The sequence below is a fragment of the Eumetopias jubatus genome, unplaced genomic scaffold, assembly GCF_037043125.1.
Source record: "Eumetopias jubatus isolate StellerSeaLion01/CBP00866 unplaced genomic scaffold, mEumJub1_p1.0 scaffold_4, whole genome shotgun sequence".
Classification (NCBI taxonomy): Eukaryota; Metazoa; Chordata; class Mammalia; order Carnivora; family Otariidae; genus Eumetopias; species Eumetopias jubatus.
This window is the reverse complement of record NW_028274810.1, coordinates 143,663,945-143,683,756: the sequence shown is the minus strand read 5'-3', so window position 1 is coordinate 143,683,756 and position 19,812 is coordinate 143,663,945. Positions and strand designations below refer to the sequence as shown.

At 38.9% G+C, this 19,812-nt stretch overlaps 1 protein-coding gene across 1 annotated transcript in view; it reads right to left on the bottom strand.

Annotated features, from left to right (window-relative positions):
- Window positions 1-8,765: 8,765 nt before the first annotated feature.
- Window positions 8,766-19,812, bottom strand: part of YWHAZ (tyrosine 3-monooxygenase/tryptophan 5-monooxygenase activation protein zeta) — a 31,443-nt gene continuing 20,396 nt past the window's right edge. Inside the window, exons 3-6 of the mRNA XM_028109598.2 lie at window positions 15,079-15,202; window positions 14,158-14,321; window positions 13,985-14,080; window positions 8,766-11,388 (exon numbers count right to left, since the gene is read on the bottom strand). Of these exons, the coding sequence (XP_027965399.1) occupies window positions 11,329-11,388; window positions 13,985-14,080; window positions 14,158-14,321; window positions 15,079-15,202 (444 nt within the window). The 3' untranslated portion in view covers window positions 8,766-11,328. The remainder of the gene's footprint in view (window positions 11,389-13,984; window positions 14,081-14,157; window positions 14,322-15,078; window positions 15,203-19,812) is intronic.

The window sequence follows — 19,812 nt, the reverse complement described above, 5'->3', positions numbered from 1 at the left end:
GCCGAGCAGGGAGCCCGATGCGGGGCTCGATCCCAGGACCCTGGGATCAGGACCTGAGCTGAAGGCAGACACTTAATGACTGAGCCACCCAGGCGCCCCCCAAAATTCTTGATACATGTTCATTTCATATTTGTCTGAGATTTGTGATTATCTTTTAGAACAGCACTAATAGAAACAGAATGCAAACTACATGTGTAATTTAGAATTTTCTAGCAGTTATATTAAAAAGTAAAATTAATCTTAAAAGTGTGTGTTATCTAACTCGATATGCCCCAAAGATGATCATTTCTACATGTAATCAAGATTAAAACATGATCAATGAAATACTTTATGTTCTTTTTCCATCCTTCAAAAATCTAGCATGTCTCAGTTCGGACCAGCTACATTTCAAGTTCTTAGTAGTCGCACGTGGTGAGCGGCTGCTACCGTACTAAACAGGGTGAGCTGTGACTCTCTCCTTAGAAGTAAAAGAAATGGCCAACAAACGAAGGCAGCTCTGGACATCTAGGGTTCGTGTGTGAGCTGGAAGGCAGCTGTCTCTGCAAAGACAACATAGGTCGACGGGGAGCGAGAATGTACCTGGAACTATATTCCAGTCCTCAGAAAATCCTTATCTCACCTTCGGATACTTTCTTCCGTTCTGCCCCCCAACTGCCTGGCCTTGAGCCAGTCACCTCCATTCTCTGGTTCTGTTTACTCATTTGTAAAATGAAGATCCCTGAGATCCCTTCTGCATCCTTGTGAACATTCTCTGAATGTGCTTGGGTAGCACGTTCTGGGGAAGGACGCTCCTGGAAGTTTTCAGGTACTTTTGAGACTCTTCTTCCTGTTCTTGGGTTTGCGTTCCACAGTCTCTACAATACGTGGCGCTGAGAGGCTGGAAACCGGATCGGGAGCCGCCTGCTCAACCAAGAAGGGGCTGCTCCCTTTGGGCAGGTGGGGAGATAAGAGTTACGACATGTAGGACTGGAGGCCTGCAAGCCGCCGATGATCTTCCTCTGTGGCCTAAAAGTGTATTTTGTGGGTCGGGGGGGGGGTGGATCCCTTGCTTCCTGGAGTTCTATAGTTAATCTTAAGCAATAGAAGATAAAGGAAGTTAATTCCCTTCTGAGGATCCCCAAGAGAGTGTGCAGGAAATTAGAAGCGAGGGTATACCAAAGAAGAGAGAGAAACTGCATACTGATTGTTCCTTTAAGGAGGTGTAACTAAGTCTTGACTTCTGTAGGTAAAAGTCACTGGAGCAGGTTAAGACAAGGGATTAGTCTGTGGATGTTCCTTTTAAATAAATTGACGAGGGGAAACCAAACTGGATATGCCTGCCCCAGCCTAACAAAATGTATGTCCCGTGGGGACCCCCCAGTGAAATGACAGAGAGGGCTTCCCGGGGGGTACCGTGAGACTGGCCCCGCACACGAGCGCACGGACGGGAGAAAGACGCAGAAGACAGAGGCCAGCCACACCAGATTGGGAGGTGGCAGGTCTAATAAGCGAGGGAACTTACCTAACAAGGCTTGTCTTGGGTGGCGGCAAGATGAGTAGATCTCCGCACCAGCCGGCCAAATCGTAAACAAGAGGCCTTAATTGGGTTGAGTCCGGGATATCTGTGGGTGTTCTCATCATCACAGCACTATCTCCAGGCTATGTCCATACAGCAGCCTCTGGGAGTGGGAAAGGCAAGAGGAGACCACATTGCAAGGGCACGGGAGGGGGTGAGGAGTCTCTCATGGCTGGGGTCCCGCCCCTGGGTCAGCCAGAGGCTGGGTCCTCTCCAAGACCCCTCACAAGAACAAGGGCAGTAGAAAATCAGTGGCATGATTTGTGAGATGCTAGGGTCTTCCCCCACTGCCTGAAATCCCACCATCGGGGGTGCATTCAGAACTCCTTTGTGTCTGGAAGGTTAGTCTAATTTTAGGAGCTATCACAGTGCATGTAAATCTGGGGGCGTGGGCATCCCTCGGGCTTCTCAGTTTGTGCATGGAAGCCGCGGGCAGCAGAAGCAGCTCACGCCTCATGGCCCAGTAGGAAGGAACCCCAGCAAGCAGTGCCTGAAATACACGCTGTCCTTCTCCCCCAACACTCCACAACAAGCTCCCTGGAGCTGGAGGATATTCGTCATCCCATTGGAAAATCCAGAGCCCTATGCATCTTCTGGGGCTCCCACCTGCCTCTCCATGCCTACTGCTTGCCCTTGGCTTCCATGCATGAACCTTGGTTTCCACAGACATGCCTCCTACATTCCCCTCCCCAATTGTCCCTTCTTGCGTTCCCCTTCCCCTGGCCTGCTCTCCCCCTCCAAACCCAGGCTCCAGCTCTGCTTGGCCAGCCGGGACGTCGGATTCGGAGCAAGCCAGTTAATTCATCTAAACAGTTTTTTCACTGTCAAGACAGGGAAACTATTATCAGCCCCATTAACCTCGTAAGGTGGTAATGAGAATTTCCCGATTGTAAAAATGGTTTAAGATTTTAAAATGCCACACAAGTGTAAAGGATTACCGTAATACTGATGTTAAACGGCCAGCAAACAGGCACGTAAGGTAATCCTGAATTTTTAAAGTCTGTTGTGATGTCTTAGAAGGAATTTGATTTGTGGAATTGCTAACTCTGTGAAAGTGTGCCTTTGTAAAAGGTGTCACATCACTTTCTCATGAGGCAGGTGTGTTAAACGTGAGAAGGAGAGAAGAGGCTTTTGTACTTTTTCTCTGTTCCGTTTTTATCATGAAAATCTAATAATAGTTCCTCTGGACTTTGGCAGATAAATCCACAGTAGATCGTTTTTTTCTTTCTTCCACGCTAGGAGTCTTTGATGTGGAAAACATTGTATTTTGCAGTTCTAGAGACATGACATGAATAAGAAATGACTTTTTTTTTCTCTCTTTTTATTTGTCTTCAGCTTGTACACCTGAAGGACAACAGTGGCTGAAAACAGGCCCCCCCCAACCATACCTGTGGAATCCCAGCTTCTTACAAATCCCCTTCCTCTTCTGGGAGGTTGTCTGATTCCAAAGCCCATGGTTAGAATCCTTTTAGCAGATGAGGAAACTGAGCTCATTAGCAAGAAAGTTGTCATTTGGGCAAACTCACAAGCAAGCAGTGGAAGGTGGGCTGAGGCCTGATCTCCCCAGTGGACCAGGACGAATGCTCAACACCAGATAATAGATTCTTTTCAAAGACTGTTTTATTCACTTATAATTTATACACATGGGAGCTTAAAAGAATGATACCTGGGTCCTACCCCAGATACGGATAAGTAGAAGGTCTTGAGTAATACTGGGGTGATTCTATTGGGCAGCCAAGTTTAGGAACCACCGTTCTAGAGTTTTTATTCCTTACAACTCTAAGACTCATTGTCAGTGTGGGAACAGATGGATATTTCTTCTCCCTACACCTGAGACTGCTTTTCCCAAATCAGGGCTGGCAAATTTCCACTGGGTCTACTATCTTCTTCCCTCTCTCTGTCACACACACACACACACACACACACACACACACACGCCCTAGAAGTTTCATTTGTACCAATGCTGTCACCAGGTAAATGTGGCTCTGGTCCCAGCCTGACTAGGTCACACCTAGAGATGAGCTCTACATTCTCAAAGAAGACTAAGTCACAACAGAATCCTGAGACCACAAATAAGCATCAGAACTATGGCAAGTACGTGAAGGTAGATACAACGTGCTGGTTGTAAGTGAAAAGGAGCAAAACAGATCCTAGTGGAGGTCGGGGAGCAGAAAAGGCCACAATTCCATGCCTCCATGTGAAGAAGAGCAGGCCCACCAATCCCGAGGATGGTCATTTACAATAAAACTGACCTTGGACTAGAAGCCAAGGACATTTATCTCTAAAGTCCTTTCCAAAGCAACCAAGAACTCAAAGGGATACTACTGTTATCAATATCCCTATGACATTTTTTTAAATATTAAAAACCAAGTAGCTGTTAAAATACAAAACGAACTTGATTCTGGAAATAAGGTCTTGGGAATTGGATCTTCAGTTGCTTGTAATTGCTATGTCTCCTTAGTCTCCTTAATCTGGAACAATTTCTCAGTTTTGACTTTCATGACCAATTGATTTGTAGAATGTCTCCCTGTTTTGTTTTGTTTTATCCTGATGTCTTCCCATTGGTTTCAGGTTATGCACTTTTTCCAGGAATCCTAACTGAAGTGATGTCAGGTCCTTAGGGCATTGCAAAAGGAGGCACATGATATCGCTTTGTCCCATTACTGATGCTACTAAAGAAAAATAGCTTCTCAAGAAAATGGAGGACACATTATTTATTCAACATTTTCATTGGTTTAAAACCAACCCGAGTTGCATTCTGCACTGCATAAATTTCTAGTCTTGCCCCTCGCCGACTGGAAACATGTCCACATTCTCTGCCTCCACAAACCTTGAGAGAGCAGGCCATTCCTAATGCAGTTACTTCTCCCCACTTTGCCGTTGGCAAAGCCAGCTAGACACCATCTTTTGACTGGAGAATGTCCAATGAGCCTAACTAGTGTCACTATGTGCCACATGGATTAGATTCTGGAATAGTCTGTGAAGTATCCCCATTGGAACACCGTCCCCTCCTTCAGTGAGCAGTCAGGTGATGGTGCAGAGGAATGCCCAGCACTCCAAAGCTTTCTCCAAATTCATTTCCAAATCTTTTGGCTCAACTTTGACCCCTTATAAAGTTCTCCAAGAATGGACTAAGGTCTCTAAAAAGACTTTCTGGGAAAGAAAGAAAGACAAATCCTGGGAAAGAAAAAAAAAATAACCAACAACCATATTTATATTTTATCTAGTACTATTTAAGGATTATAGATTCTGTGCTTTCAACTCTCGTCAGTAGACTTTTCCTACAGAAACCAGTTAAACTCTTGAAGAATCCCAGAGGAATATGAGAAAAAATAGTGAAAATCTTGCCTTGGCTATTCATGAGGTGTGACAGATGCCTCAGGGATTCAGGACTGAAGGCAGTGCATTTCCTCTAAAGGTTGAGAAGTACGGAACCTTTAGATAGTCTGAATCCGCTTAAGTGGTATGGCTGGTAGGACAAAAAATTCTTAAGGCCTGACAGAGATAGGCTATGTGCTACCAAAAGTTCTTACAGACTTCCCTGCTCCTTCATTTTGGAGACCTGGAGTTTGCACTAGTTTCAGTGTTTCCTCATAAAGGCTTCCCAGCTGTCCTTCCTCTGACTAAATCTCCAGTTCTTGCTCCTTGCTCCTCCAGAGTCAAACAGAAAGGACAGTAGGACAATTTTAGGGTGTAACGGCTAGGACAGCAATTAACCATCTTGTGTGCTGTTTCATCAAACTTGGTGATTACTTTTCATATTTTCTCTGCTAATCTTATTACCATCAAGCAAGCCTTTGACTACTGAATTTACTGGCCCACTGTACTGTTCCCCTTTAGTTCTTTTCCTTTGTGACTTTCTAGTGCCTAGAGCTGGATTAAACATAATCCTTTTATCTCTATTCTTGAATGGATTGCTTTCTAATGAGTATTTGTGAACTCACCATCCCATTCCCACGATGGTCACATTACCTAATAACTTACATTTTACCGCTGTCCTTCTGCCCTAGTCTGTCTCCCTGCTTCTCCATAGGTAACCTCTATTCTAAATTTTGTCTCAGGAGTATCCATCGTAGAGGAAAGAGAAAGTTTTATCATGTATATGTATGCTTAAGCAAAGGCATTCTGTTCATTTTTATAAGGATATCATACTGTATTGTTTTTCACTAAATATTGTTATTAAAATCATGTTACCAACTAACTGGGCTGTAGTTGTTTCATTTTCACTAATGAAGATTATGTTGTTGGGTAAAATAACTCTATCCGTTCTTTCAATGGACATTTGGATGGTCTCATTTTTTTTTGCTTTAATAGTGCAGCTGTGAATTTCCTGGTGTACAATGCAAGTGTTCCAGGAGATACACCCAGGAGAGAATTGCTCAACTCTAGGGATGTGAATGTCAACCTTGAGATAATGCCAAATTATTTTCCAAAGGGATGTAGTAATTAAACTCCCATCAGTACTGGGAGGTCTCAAACCACATCATCTCCAACATTTGGTATGACCAGACTTCCAAATTACATTATGTGGGGGTAAAAGGGTGATATCTAATTGTGGTCCTGGTTTGCATTCCCCTGGTTAAACCTCTCTTCATATATCTACTGGTCATATATTTCCTCCTCCACAAAAATGCCTGTTCAAAACCTTTGCCCACTTCCCTATTGTTTATATATGTATACCAATTTTTTACATTATATGTGTCTAACACTTTTCACTTCCAGTTATCTAAATTTTTATGTAGTTGGATTTATATTAAGGTTCATATACTGAGTCCGAGTTTACATATAATTTTCCTAGTTAGGCCTTCTGTGTCCATTTTGAGATGTTTCCTCAAACTTCGTATCACCTACATCTTATGAACATCAGAGTTTAACTCTTTCATTCTTCTGTATTTGATTTTTGTGGATGGCATGATTTAAAAGTGCAAATGGCATTTTCTTAAAATACTCAAAATCGTTACTTTTCTCTTGACACAGTTGGAAGTTCTAATATAGTACAGTACCTGCTCCCAAACTAAATCAGTCATTAATGTGGAGAACCTGTTGACAGGTAAACTTTACCTTTAATTTCCTTGCTTTGGGAATCATCTGCCAAGGAGATCCACAAACTTGTTTTGCAGACCATAGTTGTTTTAGAAATAGCCTTTTTTGACTCAAAATGTAATCTTACACACCTTTGTTTTGCCAAATATTATGTGTTCCCCATACCCCTACAGACTTCAGCAGCATGGACACTCAATCATTACAGCACATGGGAGCCTGTTTCTTCTTTCTAGAGTCCCTCACTTGTGAGTGCATGGAAGTCTTTCAAGTTCTCGTAACTTGAAGCCTTTGCACATGCTGCAACCTCCATCTGGACCCCATTCATTCTGCAAAGTTTTGACTCAAAACATAAATTTGAGAAGCCCTTCTTAAACATTCAGAAAAGTGGCTGGCCCAAACCAACATCCAGTAACAAAAAATGTCAAGCACCTACTTAAAATACCAATGGCTTCTAAGAAATTGGAAATTAATACTTAAGTCTTTTGAGAACATTTGACTGGTTAAGTTTGGGCTTTCAGAAATTTCACAGAATGAGCTCAAATACGGAAAAAGGGTACTCATTATCAACTAAGTCTCTGGCATTACCTAGGGTCGGTAATAGCTGTGCCCAAATATATCCACTTTCAACTTGGTTTCTATATCCAAAAGACACATATGCTTGCTTGTCCAAGATGAGAGTCATTCTTATAAACTTATTATGGTAATGATACAGGGCAGGTACAGATGTCTTCCCAAAGTTAGCATATCAAGTCTTGCTACTTCAGTAACTTCCAAGTTCTGAAACACTTGGGGGCTGACAATCATATATAAAATAGACTTCAAAGAATCCAGGTTGAGTAGCATGATCAGATTTTGATGTACTCAGCATTTTTATGCTTTTCAAGTTTTTAAAGCACATCTACTGTGATGAGATCTTGAGTACCATTATTTTGTCATTTCAAGAGTACCATTTTCCGTAAGAGGCCTGTCGTGAAGTTTCTTAAAAGTACCTATACAGATCCAGCAGTATCTTTAATTTTAAGCCTTTAGTCTAAAGGAGAGCTAGAATTAACCAGTAACACTGTGACTGCTGTACACAACACTGAAAAGCATGGGAGTACTTTATCGACTGTAATTTCACATTTAGAAAAAGACCCACGTCTAGCCATCTTCCAAGTGCCGAGTTTCGGAGACCCCCCCCCCCTTAAAACTGTAGATGTTTCTGGGGCACCTGGGTGGCTCAGTCATTAAGTGTCTGCCTTCAGCTCAGGTCATGGTCCCAGGGTCCTGGGATCGAGCCCCATGTCGGGTTCCCTGCTCAGCGGGAAGCCTGCTTCTCCCTCTCCCATTCCCCCTGCTTGTGTTCCCTCTCTCGCTGTGTATGTCAAATAAATAAGATCTTAAAAAAAAAACTGTAGTTGTTTCAATTCCACCACTTATTTTCCTACATACAACAAAATAATTTATGGTTCCTTGACCTTTCTCTGCAGGAATGTATAGGAAGACTATCTTCTCAGTACACAGCACCAGTTAGGAAGTTCCTAACACACTGTAGACTCTCATGCAGTGACTATGATGTAGTTGCATCCAAATGAAGTGCCATTCTCCCCTAATGTAGGTATGAAACTGTTTCAATGATAACTGCCACTGCTGGAAAGTCTCCAAAATTCTTGGATTTGCACCCAGAGGCTTTTCACTGTTGGTAAGAGTTCCTCAATTATTCAATCAAGGTTTCACTCTCAAATTCAGGTTTAACCACACATAATCTAAGACTGCAGATTCCAAACTGGCCATTATTAGGTTTAAGTATGTTTTGGGCCATGGCAGCATTGGTGACTATTTTGTAGGGAAGACAGGAAGGAAAAAAACTGAGGCCCTATAGTTAAACCACTTGGCATTCTTCTTAATTCTTATACTCCCCCCTCACCCCCCACCATTTCTATGATCTTTAGAGCATGACATAACAGCAGAACTATTAAATGGAAAAGCTAGGACCATAGGTCAGAGCTGTAGCCAAGTCCATCCTTTCAACTGATCTCAATGCTGGCTCCTCTCTCAAAAGGACAACTGTGAAAGACTTTTTTTTTTAACAATCCCAATACTCCACACACAGAAAATACATTGTTGTATTCTCCAATTTCCTGGAAATATCAACGTTATAGTGACAAAAACAGACATGAAGCCTGGATTTGGGACAATTAAGGAAAGGTCATAAAAATTTATTTTTCAAATCCCAAGGCAAAAAAATCTCAGGTTGGCCTCTTCCTTCATCTACTGGGCACTAGTACGTAGAAACATTAACAGCTAATATTAATGAAGTATTATCACAATTTCAGAATCAAACTAGAAGACTAATGCACATAAATAGGCAAATGTGACAAGCTTTAGTTTTATTTTTATTTATACTTGAATGAGATCCATCTCAAGTCTAGTTTAATGCTCCTTAGCTATAAACGATTACTTCATGTCCTTGGCCTGGGCGTCAGGAGAAATCAGTAAAAAAAGAGCCATGAAGATGATTATTTTGCCCCAATGCATAAGAGATCTTTTCTCCTTCAAAGAAAGACCCCAAGGCCTCCATTGCACTTTTATTTGAATGTAGTATTTGGGACAACTGTGCCAAAGGGCTGGTATTTCCCAATTTAATCTGAGGTCATAATAAAACAAGCAACAAAACAGTTATTTGGGATTTCCGTTTCTCACCCTTATCATCAAGACTCACTGCCTCCCGTCATCAATATTTATTGAGCATTTACAGTGTACTAGGCACAATAGAACATACAGAAAACATTGTCCCTGCTCTTGAGGAGCTTACATTCTAAAAGAAAAAAAAATACACCTCTTTTAAAATGGTATTTTTGTTTGGTGTTTTCTGCAAGGTACTGAGGAAAATAGTCTGAGGGTGAGCTTTGGGTATAACTTAGCCCCATCATTATTTAAAGAGAGGAAGAGGAAGGATTTTAAAGGCAGACAATGACAGACCATTCAGGATAGGTAGGGCTTACAAGGAGATAAACACAATCTCATCAACTAAGGAGAGATTTGCTGCAGTAAATAGGATGAGGGAAATAGTTTGTGGGATGCAAGCAAAGGAAGCAAGGTATCCTTAGACACTGAGTGGAGCCAGAAAGATCATGCGGCCTTTTTTCCAAGTACACGGCCACCAAGTAGGAATGGTTGGTGACAAGACAGAAGGCTAAAAAAGGTAATCCTGTGCACCTGACAAATAGAATAAAGGATCAAAATTGAAGGCAGGCTATAACAATATCAAGAAATCCTTAAAAACAAAAGTGATTTGGAAGCACAAAACTTAATGCTACCCAATGTCATGATGGGCGAAGAACATTGTGGCTTCCTAAGTTAGAAAATGCCGTATACCAAAATTTTAAATGGAACACATTACTTTTTTCCAATCAATCCCGTCGCTAAAAAAAAAAACAAAAAACAAAAAACCAAAAACCAGAAAACCAAACAAAAAAAATACAAAACTCCTTCCGCCCCCCAGGGGAGGGGAGGAATATGGGACATGGTTGGGAACAGTAGTAGTTATATTAGTATTGTTATGATAAACTTTGTATTTAAACTTGGTAAAAGCCCATTAGCTGCCAAGAGGGAATAAGGAATAAATTTCTAAAAATGTACAATTTAGAGAAGTTTCAGAACCAGAAAAGACTAATTTACATGAAAAGCTGTAGAGAAAGTAGTTGAAAAGTCCATTCATAAAACTTTTATTCCACTTACATGAACTTAATACACGTGTTCTTAACAATTATGCTTGGATTGTTCATGAAAATTTCATAAGACATTAAACAAAGCTAGCCATCATCTCAAGTTATTTCCCTGTTAACTATTTTTACAGCACATGCATGTTAGGCAAGTATCAAAAAAAAAAAAAAAAAAAATCACAAAAGCAAAAAAAAAACCCCAAAAACAAAAAACCAAAAAAAAAAAAAAACCCCTAAAAAAAGTTAAATACATGGGATTTTTATTTTGCTGCTGTACTTGATATACACAAAGTAATGGATATCAAGCAATTCATTTTTACTGCATCTTTACTTGTACATTTGTTCTTAGGTTGCCTAAAACATTTAAATACAAATAAAAGGAGTGTAGCAAAAATAATGAAAGCAAACAGCAGGTAACTTTACAAATAATGGAATGTGAACCGTTTCTGCCCTTATCCAGAGTAAATTGGGTCACAATTAAAGGAACACTTCTGCAACTGTAGTCAAAGGTGTGCACATTGAAGAGTATTCCACAGATACTCATGGTTCAATATGTAATATCTACAGAATACCCATTTCTACTACAGCCTTGTAAGTGCTCCAAACCTTAAAGTACCCACAAAAACTACACCTGTATCTGGAACCAATTATCCCTTTTATTCCCCACCAGGACAAACCAATATGTAGGCAGTTTTCTTTGCTTAGACATGGAAGCAGTTTTAACACTGGCCCTTGTGAAGCCACAATGTACCAAAAGTACTATGCCAAACATTTATAACTAGTATAAAAATTCCACATCCCCATATTGGCCACCTCAAGATGAAAACAGATAACTCCCTAAATGTTAACTGGCTCTACTCCCCTAATATTCAACATAAAAACCACATGGGAAATATAGAAATTCAAATAGAAGTAACATAAACCTGTCATAAATCGTAAACAAAAAACTATTTGTGGGACAGCATGGATGACAAATGGTCTACTGTGTAAATTTTAGAATGAGGCAGACAAAAGTTGGAAGGCCGGTTAATTTTCCCCTCCTTCTCCTGCTTCAGCTTCGTCTCCTTGGGTGTCCGATGTCCACAACTGGTAAAAGAAGGAAAGATTTTTCAGCATGTTTCAGTTTGAGAAAAATCTTAATAAATTTGTCATAGTTACCAGAATATAACCACAGCTTTTGCTGAAAGCTTTCTTTAGAGATGGATGTTTAAGTTTAGTGTACCTAAACTAGAATCATCTTAATTCAAACCCAAGTTCAAGCTCAGGTTGATTTCTTTCGTATAACATAATAAGACTCCCACTGCAAAGAGAATCTCACACTTCATGAAATTCAAGAATGAGGATATCAAGTTTGAATTAAATTACAAATTTAGCTTTTCTAATGTTTTTAGCTTAGAAAAACATACGTTTTGAATCTATAGGATTCAAAATAAATAGTTGAACAGAAAACAGTATGGTTAGAACCCAATCTTCTAAGAGGTAAAAACTGAATTGTCCCATAGTGTTAAGACTATGGATCTATTAATCTTTTTCATTAATGTTAATTTATTGGCAGGTTAAAGAAACCTCAAAATTATTTCAGCTTCTTCAAAAATTAGTATTTTTTACAAGTCTTAACAGTCCATAATGACTTTTAGATGTAATTATAAAAGGACTGCTTATACAATGAAATTTGAAGGAAAAAAAATGCAATAATATTTTCCTAATTCCCAAATCATCCATTAGCTTTATTTATTAACCAAACAGATCTCTGCCCTAGAAAGGAGACTTCTTCCAAGGTCATACATTTAAGCTAAATGACCTCTGGAAGTCTGTGTGTTCCTGTTCAACAGGTTTTGTAAGATGAAATTATCTTCTACCATCTCTTTCCAGTTTTAACCTTCAAGGATTCTCGAATTTTCCATAAATACCAAAAAAGTTGATACATTTTTCTACTAGGGTTATGTGTTGGCGGCAATATTAGTCAATCACATCCAATCTCAAATACTAGGTAGTTTTGGCAAAATTTCTTAACAGATAAATAATCCAATCAACCTATAATGATTACAGGTAATATTACCAAGGCTCAGAGAAGACACAGTAATTAGTAACAGTCAGAATGCAATCCTTGGTTCTCTTTTTACTCAGTTTTTGGGAGTATGCTCTTTCATGCTATACTAAAAACCAAAATCAGCTGGAACTATGTATTTCAAGCCAGGCCTTCTCAAAAAGTGATGACAATATACAGCAAGTTAGGTCTCAATTTCTACCTTTTAGGAATGACAATGAGAAAATAGGAAAATTCTTAATATTAAAAATACCTAACAAAGTGCTTTCCTTTGACATAAAAAATTCATTCTTTAAGAAACTACAGGTTATTTTCTTGACGGAAATAAAAATCCCACAAGTTTGTAAGTAGCCCCCAGTTACACTTTCTAAAATTAATTTTAAGTGTTTAACAATAACAAAGTATACAATGTGGTTCAAAAAACTCTGATGATGATAATAACACCAAAATATAGACCTGGTTCAGAAAATTGGCAGTGAATTAGAATAAAGCTAGAAGTGAAATGTATAAAAGGATATACAGTTCTCGGGCTCTACACTGCAACTCTTCACTCCTAGCTCTCATTAGCTGGCACAGCAGGTACTTGATAATTTTTTCACCTAAGACTCAAAACTTCAAAGTCAGTATTTATCTGAAGGAGAATGGGGAAACCTATGGGACTAAAGAGACATACCAACCACTTTGCAAGGTGTAGACTTTATTTGGATCCCAATTCAAATAAAAAACTGCTTATTAAATAGACAATTTAAAAAAGAAACAACTGGAATGAGTACTATTTAGATATTAAACATTATTAAGGAATTACTGTAGGTTTTTTCAATGTGATAACAGCATTACAGTTCTTTCTTCTCAGTTTGGAGTATGCTAAGGATAAGCATGACATTCCATAACAAGTCTTTTTTTTTTTTGTTAATTAAGAGGCTAGCTAGGCAAAAGAGATTTCCCATTTGAATTCCATAGAGTATCTGAAATTTTGTAACTGAAGTTACTGATGGAGTACCCATAGCTGTCTAAATATGGAAGCAACTTTATGGTCAAGAAAACCATTTTTTTTAAAAAAGGTTTTATTTATTTACTTGAGATAGAGAATGAGTGAGAGACAGAGAGAGCACGAATAGGGAGAAGTTGGAGGAGAAGCAGGCTCACTGCTGAGCAAGGAACACGACATGGGGCTTGATCCGAGGACCTCAGGATCATGACCTGAGCCAAAGGCAGACGCTTAACTGACTGAGCCACCCAGGTGCCCCAAGAAAACCATTTTTAATGGAATTTAAACATGAAGAGAACTTGTATAAATTTTGATAATAAAAACTATTCTGTGACTAAAATGGAACAAATGGAAACACCCAAACCGAATTGGAAAATAAAACAGCCTATGTGATTGAAAGTCCAAAACCAGGGCTTACAAAATTATTTTAAGAACTAAAACTCTAACAATAGATATGTAACTAATTAAAGTATACATTCTTGGTCCTTGATCTAATCTTAGTTTCTATAAGGCAGTTTTTCTTCATAGATTTAATAGCTGATACAATTTTATATTCAATAAAGAGACCAGAAATATCCCTTGTAATAATCTATAAAAGAACATAATTTCAACCACACTGGCCATTCATAACACTGTCATGTACTTACTGTCAAGTTGTCTCTCAGTAATTGCATTATTAGCGTGCTGTCTTTGTAGGACTCTTCACTTAATGTATCAAGTTCAGCAATGGCTTCATCAAAAGCCTATGATGAAAGAAGGACATTTCAGTGCTCAAATAATAAGGATTACTAAATTCCCACAAAACAGGTAAAATACGTACTGTCTTTGCAAGAGAGCAAGCTTTCTCCGGGGAGTTCAGAATTTCGTAATAGAACACAGAGAAGTTAAGGGCCAGACCCAATCTAATAGGATGTGTTGGTTGCATTTCCTTTTTGCTGATTTCAAAAGCTTCTTGGTATGCTTGTTGTGACTGATCCACAATCCCTGGAAAATAAAACATGCCAAAACGTTATCAACAAAGTTTGCACTTCATCTTCACCCCTCAAGCCAGACCTTTAATATCCAATGATATGCTCTGAAATACTAAGCTGTAGCAACCTTGATTGAATGAGAATCTTAAATTTAAAAAAGCCTTCTCGAAGGAACACCACTACACTAACCATTGGTCAATGTCAATACAAAACCTCTTGCAATCATCTCAGAATTAATAACTAGTTTTCACTGCTCTATAGTTACGCTGTGATCACTACCTCTTAAAATTGTGAGGAAACGGGGCGCCTGGGTGGCTCAGTCGTTAAGCGTCTGCATTTGGCTCAGGTCATGATAAATAAAATCTTAAAATTGTGAGGAAACATGGCTATGCACAAAATTGGCTTTTCAATAAGCATGGATTTTAGAACACCAATATTAGGCAGTAGATATACATTCTCAGGACTTTAAAAAAATTAATTACTGGAGCACATGGCTCAGAGCGCTGAGCCTCTGACTCTTGACTTTGGCTCACATCATGATCAAAGGGTTGTGAGATCGAGGCCAGCATGGAGCCTGCTTAAGATTCTCTCTCACCCTCGCCCTCCTGCCCCTCCTACCCCTCCAAAAAAGAAAAAAGTTAATTACTGCTCTTCATTTAGAGCTCTAAGCAATTAAACAAAAAAACTACAACTGTTTACATTTCAGAGAGACTACTCCCATACTGTGTTATTTTATACAAGTTCAACAAACATGTTGAAAAACAGTTTACCTTTCTTGTCATCACCAGCAGCAACCTCGGCCAAGTAACGGTAGTAGTCTCCTTTCATTTTCAAATAGAAGACTTTGCTCTCTGCTTGTGAAGCATTGGGGATCAAAAACTTTTCCAAAAGAGACTTTGGAAGAAAAGAAACAGTAAGAATATTTACAAAACTGAAAAAATCTTCACTTCTTAACAGCATACTACAGCCCAATACCCAATTATTACTAGAGTACAATAGCTGAATGCAGTAGGCTCATAAATTTGTGGTTCAAAAGCAGAATGTTTTGGAGAGCAATGCTTAAAAAGTGAAGTTAGTGTTGAGTTTATTACTTAAGGACACATTCTGAGTACGTGTCTCCCCTGCACAGTGCTATCTGTTTACATGCTGATAAAGACCACATGCTTCAGTGAATGTGAAAGCATGAGAGCTCCTAACAAGCTTTTTCTAGTAAGTTGACAAACTTTCCATTTTCAAGGTAGTCATTAGAATGGAAAGAACACAAGAGATAAACTTTTGGGACTCTTGGAGAATTATGACTCAAGCAAAAAACCAATAATGTAAGAGACACTACCAGAGTCCATAACTGAGAAAGCAGAACAAAATTAACTTCATTTAGAAGAATACAATTCAAGCAAAACCTCACAACAGGTAACAAGTTGTTCAAAGTCAAAGTTTTATTGTTCCTAATTAAAGTTAAGACAGTGGTATGGGGCGCCTGGGTGGCACAGTCAGTAAGCGCCACACTCTGGTTTTGGCTCAGGTCATGATCTCAGGGTTGTGAGATCCAGCTCCCCACCAGGCTCCCCACTCAGCAGGGGGCCTGCTGGAGATTCTTGTCTCCCTCACCCTCTCCCTGCTCGCTCCTCTCCCTCTCTCTCAAATAAATAAATCTTTAAAAAAACTAAATACAGTGGTAGATGGGTTTATGAGAATTACAGATCTGAAGAGTAAACCTTTTATTAATTCCCTTAAAGTGATTTTTAGCTAATAAAACACATATTTACAGACCATACCAACAGATAAAATTTCATCCTGTATAATTTTGTTTAAAACTATTAACAATCTAAACTAATTTACATCCTAGCATGCTAATAATTATATTCTACAATTGATTTAAAGCAAAAAAAATATCAGATCGTTGTATTAAGGGGAGAAGGCACAATAGACTAGTGGGGTTTTTTTTAAGAGGAAAAAAGATAATTCCAGTAGTACAATTAGGCAAATGTTAATAAAAATACTCAAAAAACAAAACCATTCTCACCACCCCCAATTTTCCTCCTAGCTAAAAATACTATGAATCAAGGTGAAAATCAGTTTTCAACCGGTCTTAGCCCCAACTAGTCCATTTTTACAAGAGTTATCAAATTCTTGATTCTTGGTTTCTGTCCTTCTGGCAGTCACGCAGTTTAGTCTACTCATATGCAAAACAGTTTGAAGCTACAGATAGTGTGAAGCTACAGATACCCACATGAAGTGGGTAGGGGCCAACATGGCAGTAGGGCCAAGCTGCACTGCATTATTGGAAGGGGGTCAAGGTGAGAAGTCAAACTACTACGTTTCCTGTGGTTATTAACCAATATTTGAAACTACTGGTCTAAGATCAGATGAACACTTTGGTTAGGATAACAAAACTTTATTACACCACACCCATACCTTCATATTCAAAGATCTCTCAGCTGCGTTTGTCCTTTGAACACTACGCTCTTTAGGACATAAGCACTCTATTTTTTTTTTAAAGATTTTATTTATTTTATTTGACAGAGAGACAGTGAGAGAGGGAACACCAAGCAGGGGGAGTGGGAGAGGGAGAAGCAGGCTCCCCGCTGAGCAGGGAGCCCGATGCGGGGCTCAATCCCAGAAGCCTGGGATCAAGCAACTGAGCCACCCAGGCGCCCCCATAAGCATTCTTTGAACACTGACTATGGCAGCTCTTTTGGGATCCACCTCAAAAACAGAAGATAGCTCCACTTAATATAGTAAGTGGATTTTTCACTTAAACAAATGACCAGGCCTTTTCAAGTTTTATATCTTAATACAAAAGATATTATTCATTCAACTATGGAAGATGGTATAGCATAATGGCTTTGAAGTCAGTCTAGTAAATGGTGGCATTCCACACTTCAAATGGTAAATTCAATTTCTGACTAAGCTGAAGATTAGACTATGAAGTCTAACTAAAGAAAAAGTAATAACGTGACTAACCAGAATTCACAAGTAACTTCAAACAGCAAGAGAAAAATACATAAATTTAAAGAAGGCTCCATATACAAGTCTCTGACTCATTTACATATGTAAGATTATACTAAAATATCTTCAAATAAAACTGACAATAACCAAGCCCAAACATGAAAATTATTTTTCACTTACGCAGTTCTATTTCATATTTTACTGCTTAAACGTATTTTTCACATTCACTTAATTCTCCAAATATTTAAATGCCCCTGTGCTAAACACTGAGAAATAAATGGTGGGCAATATCGTCTCTAACTTTGTGGATAAGTGGTCTAGCAAGGAAGACAAATGAAACTGAGAACACTGCCTAGTCACGTCCTTCAACTTTGTCAATGACTTTAACCCATTCTATGTCAAGATGAAGGCCACAAACGTGTAGGCAAGGTGACAAGAAATATTACAACCCATCTTCAGTAACACATCTTTTATGAGTACTAACTTCTATATCCCTAGTAACATTGTGCGTAACTCACAAGGAAAATTTTTTAAACAGTAGTTAAGCACCTCTTCCCCCAAAGTGAACACTGCTTTAGCCCTAACATCGAAAACAGTAACAGAAACAACTTTAAAAGATATTAACCAGAAACTACAAGTAATAGGAAGGCAAGAGAACAGTAATCAACCAGCTTACTGACCAAACTGTAGACCAAAAGGACCAAGAGTTAAGTATCAACAGTGGCAAACAAATGTTTCTAGTGAAATGCTGACTACAAGTTGAGAAAGCAAGCTCATTAAACTGTACACTACAAAAATGTGTTCTTTGCATGTCAGTTATACTTCAATAAAGCCGTTACAAGTAAAAAGCTGAGAACGGGATAAACGGCATACTTTTGCCTATTATATCTTCTGATGACATAACTCTAAGAACCATTAAAACGTACAACACAAGACAGACTGGATATTAAAGATTAAATGAAGGGGCTAACACTTGGTTCAACTGGCTAGGAAAAAACAGAATTGTGGTACACAATCTCCAAAGATAGCCTCCACTAATTCCTTTGGCATCCCTGTCCACATATGCCATTCCCTCCTTGTCAAGATGTGGAATTTACTTCCTTTCTCCTGAGTCCGAGCTAACTTTGATGCCTTGGTTTGAACCAAGAGAATGCAGTGGAAGGGACTGAGTTCCATTTCTGAGCCTAACCCAAGAGGACTAGCAGCCTCCCCTTTTGCTCTTGGAACCCTAGGCTAGCATATATAAAGTCAAACTACCCTGCTGGAGAGAAAGGTCAAGCTAGCCCCAGGAATGGGACATGTTAGGTAAAGCCATTCAGATATTTCAGCCCCAGCTAAATGCAGCAATGAGTGACTCCAGCCAACACCATGTGAAGAGCTGCAGTTGAGGCAAACCGCAGGATACGAGAAGGAATGAATCACTGTTTTAAGTTACTATGTTTTGAATGGTTATGCAGCAATAGACAAAAGTTTATAAAGCTATTTCAATAATAAAGATAACACTTCTAATATTCATTTTAATTTGATCCTTTCATAAACCTACCCATGAGAAACTAAACTACCCTACAGAAGACAATGGGGCCCAGCTTAAGGTGTGAAGGTACAACTCCAACTAGGCAATCTGACCTGTACTACTACAATTATGCTACATTTTTTTCTGCCCTAATAGGGTGCTCTGCCTACAAAAAAGGATAATGTGATTCCAAGATATTAATACAATTAGGAATCAAAATTAAGGAAAATGATTCAGTTCTATAATGTACTAATGAGACCAAAGCTATAGCATTTTGCTTCTTTAAGAAATTTATCAAGACAGGATTGGCAAACTGGAGAATATCCAGGAAAGCAAGCAAGAATGGTAAAGAAACTAGAAACTTGTCATGAAAATTGAAAGAATGGCTCTAGACAAGACTGGTTAAGTTAAGCAAGAGGCAGATTTCTGCTCAATAAGAGAGATTTGAGCGGTCCAAACTTGGAATAAAGCCACCTAATCAAATAGCTCCACCTACTCTTACAGAGATTTTAAGGAAAAATAAGGTCATCAGTTGGGGTATTTTATAGATTCATAAATCAGATGTGGTTTCATTCAACTCTAATGTAAGATATGGAAGATACAGAGTTCATTCAATTAAGTTAGTTTTAGCACTAAAGAGGTGATTAAGTATGTTAATTTGTCAAATTGACCAAAGAAGAATAAAATCTACATTTTCCAGATTTAGAAGCCACAGGAAAGAGGCAAAGTAGGAAGACCAAGATGGAAAGAATAAGAACAAAAGGAAAAAGGAAGCAGCACTTAATCAGAAAGCAGCAGTGACAAGGAAAAAATTGGAGGTGAGCAAATTTAAAAGTCAAATAGAGGAAAGGACTAACAGCTATTTTCAAAAAATATGAAAACTTAAGAGAATATCCTACTCTATATAATGCAACCTTCTAAATTTCATTCATCTACTATAGTATAACGAAAGTGATGATTACTCTGGGACACTGTTAAGAATCTGAATTTCTAAGGGGAAACAGCCTTTTACATAAGTGGTAGATGAGACATTACAACTTCC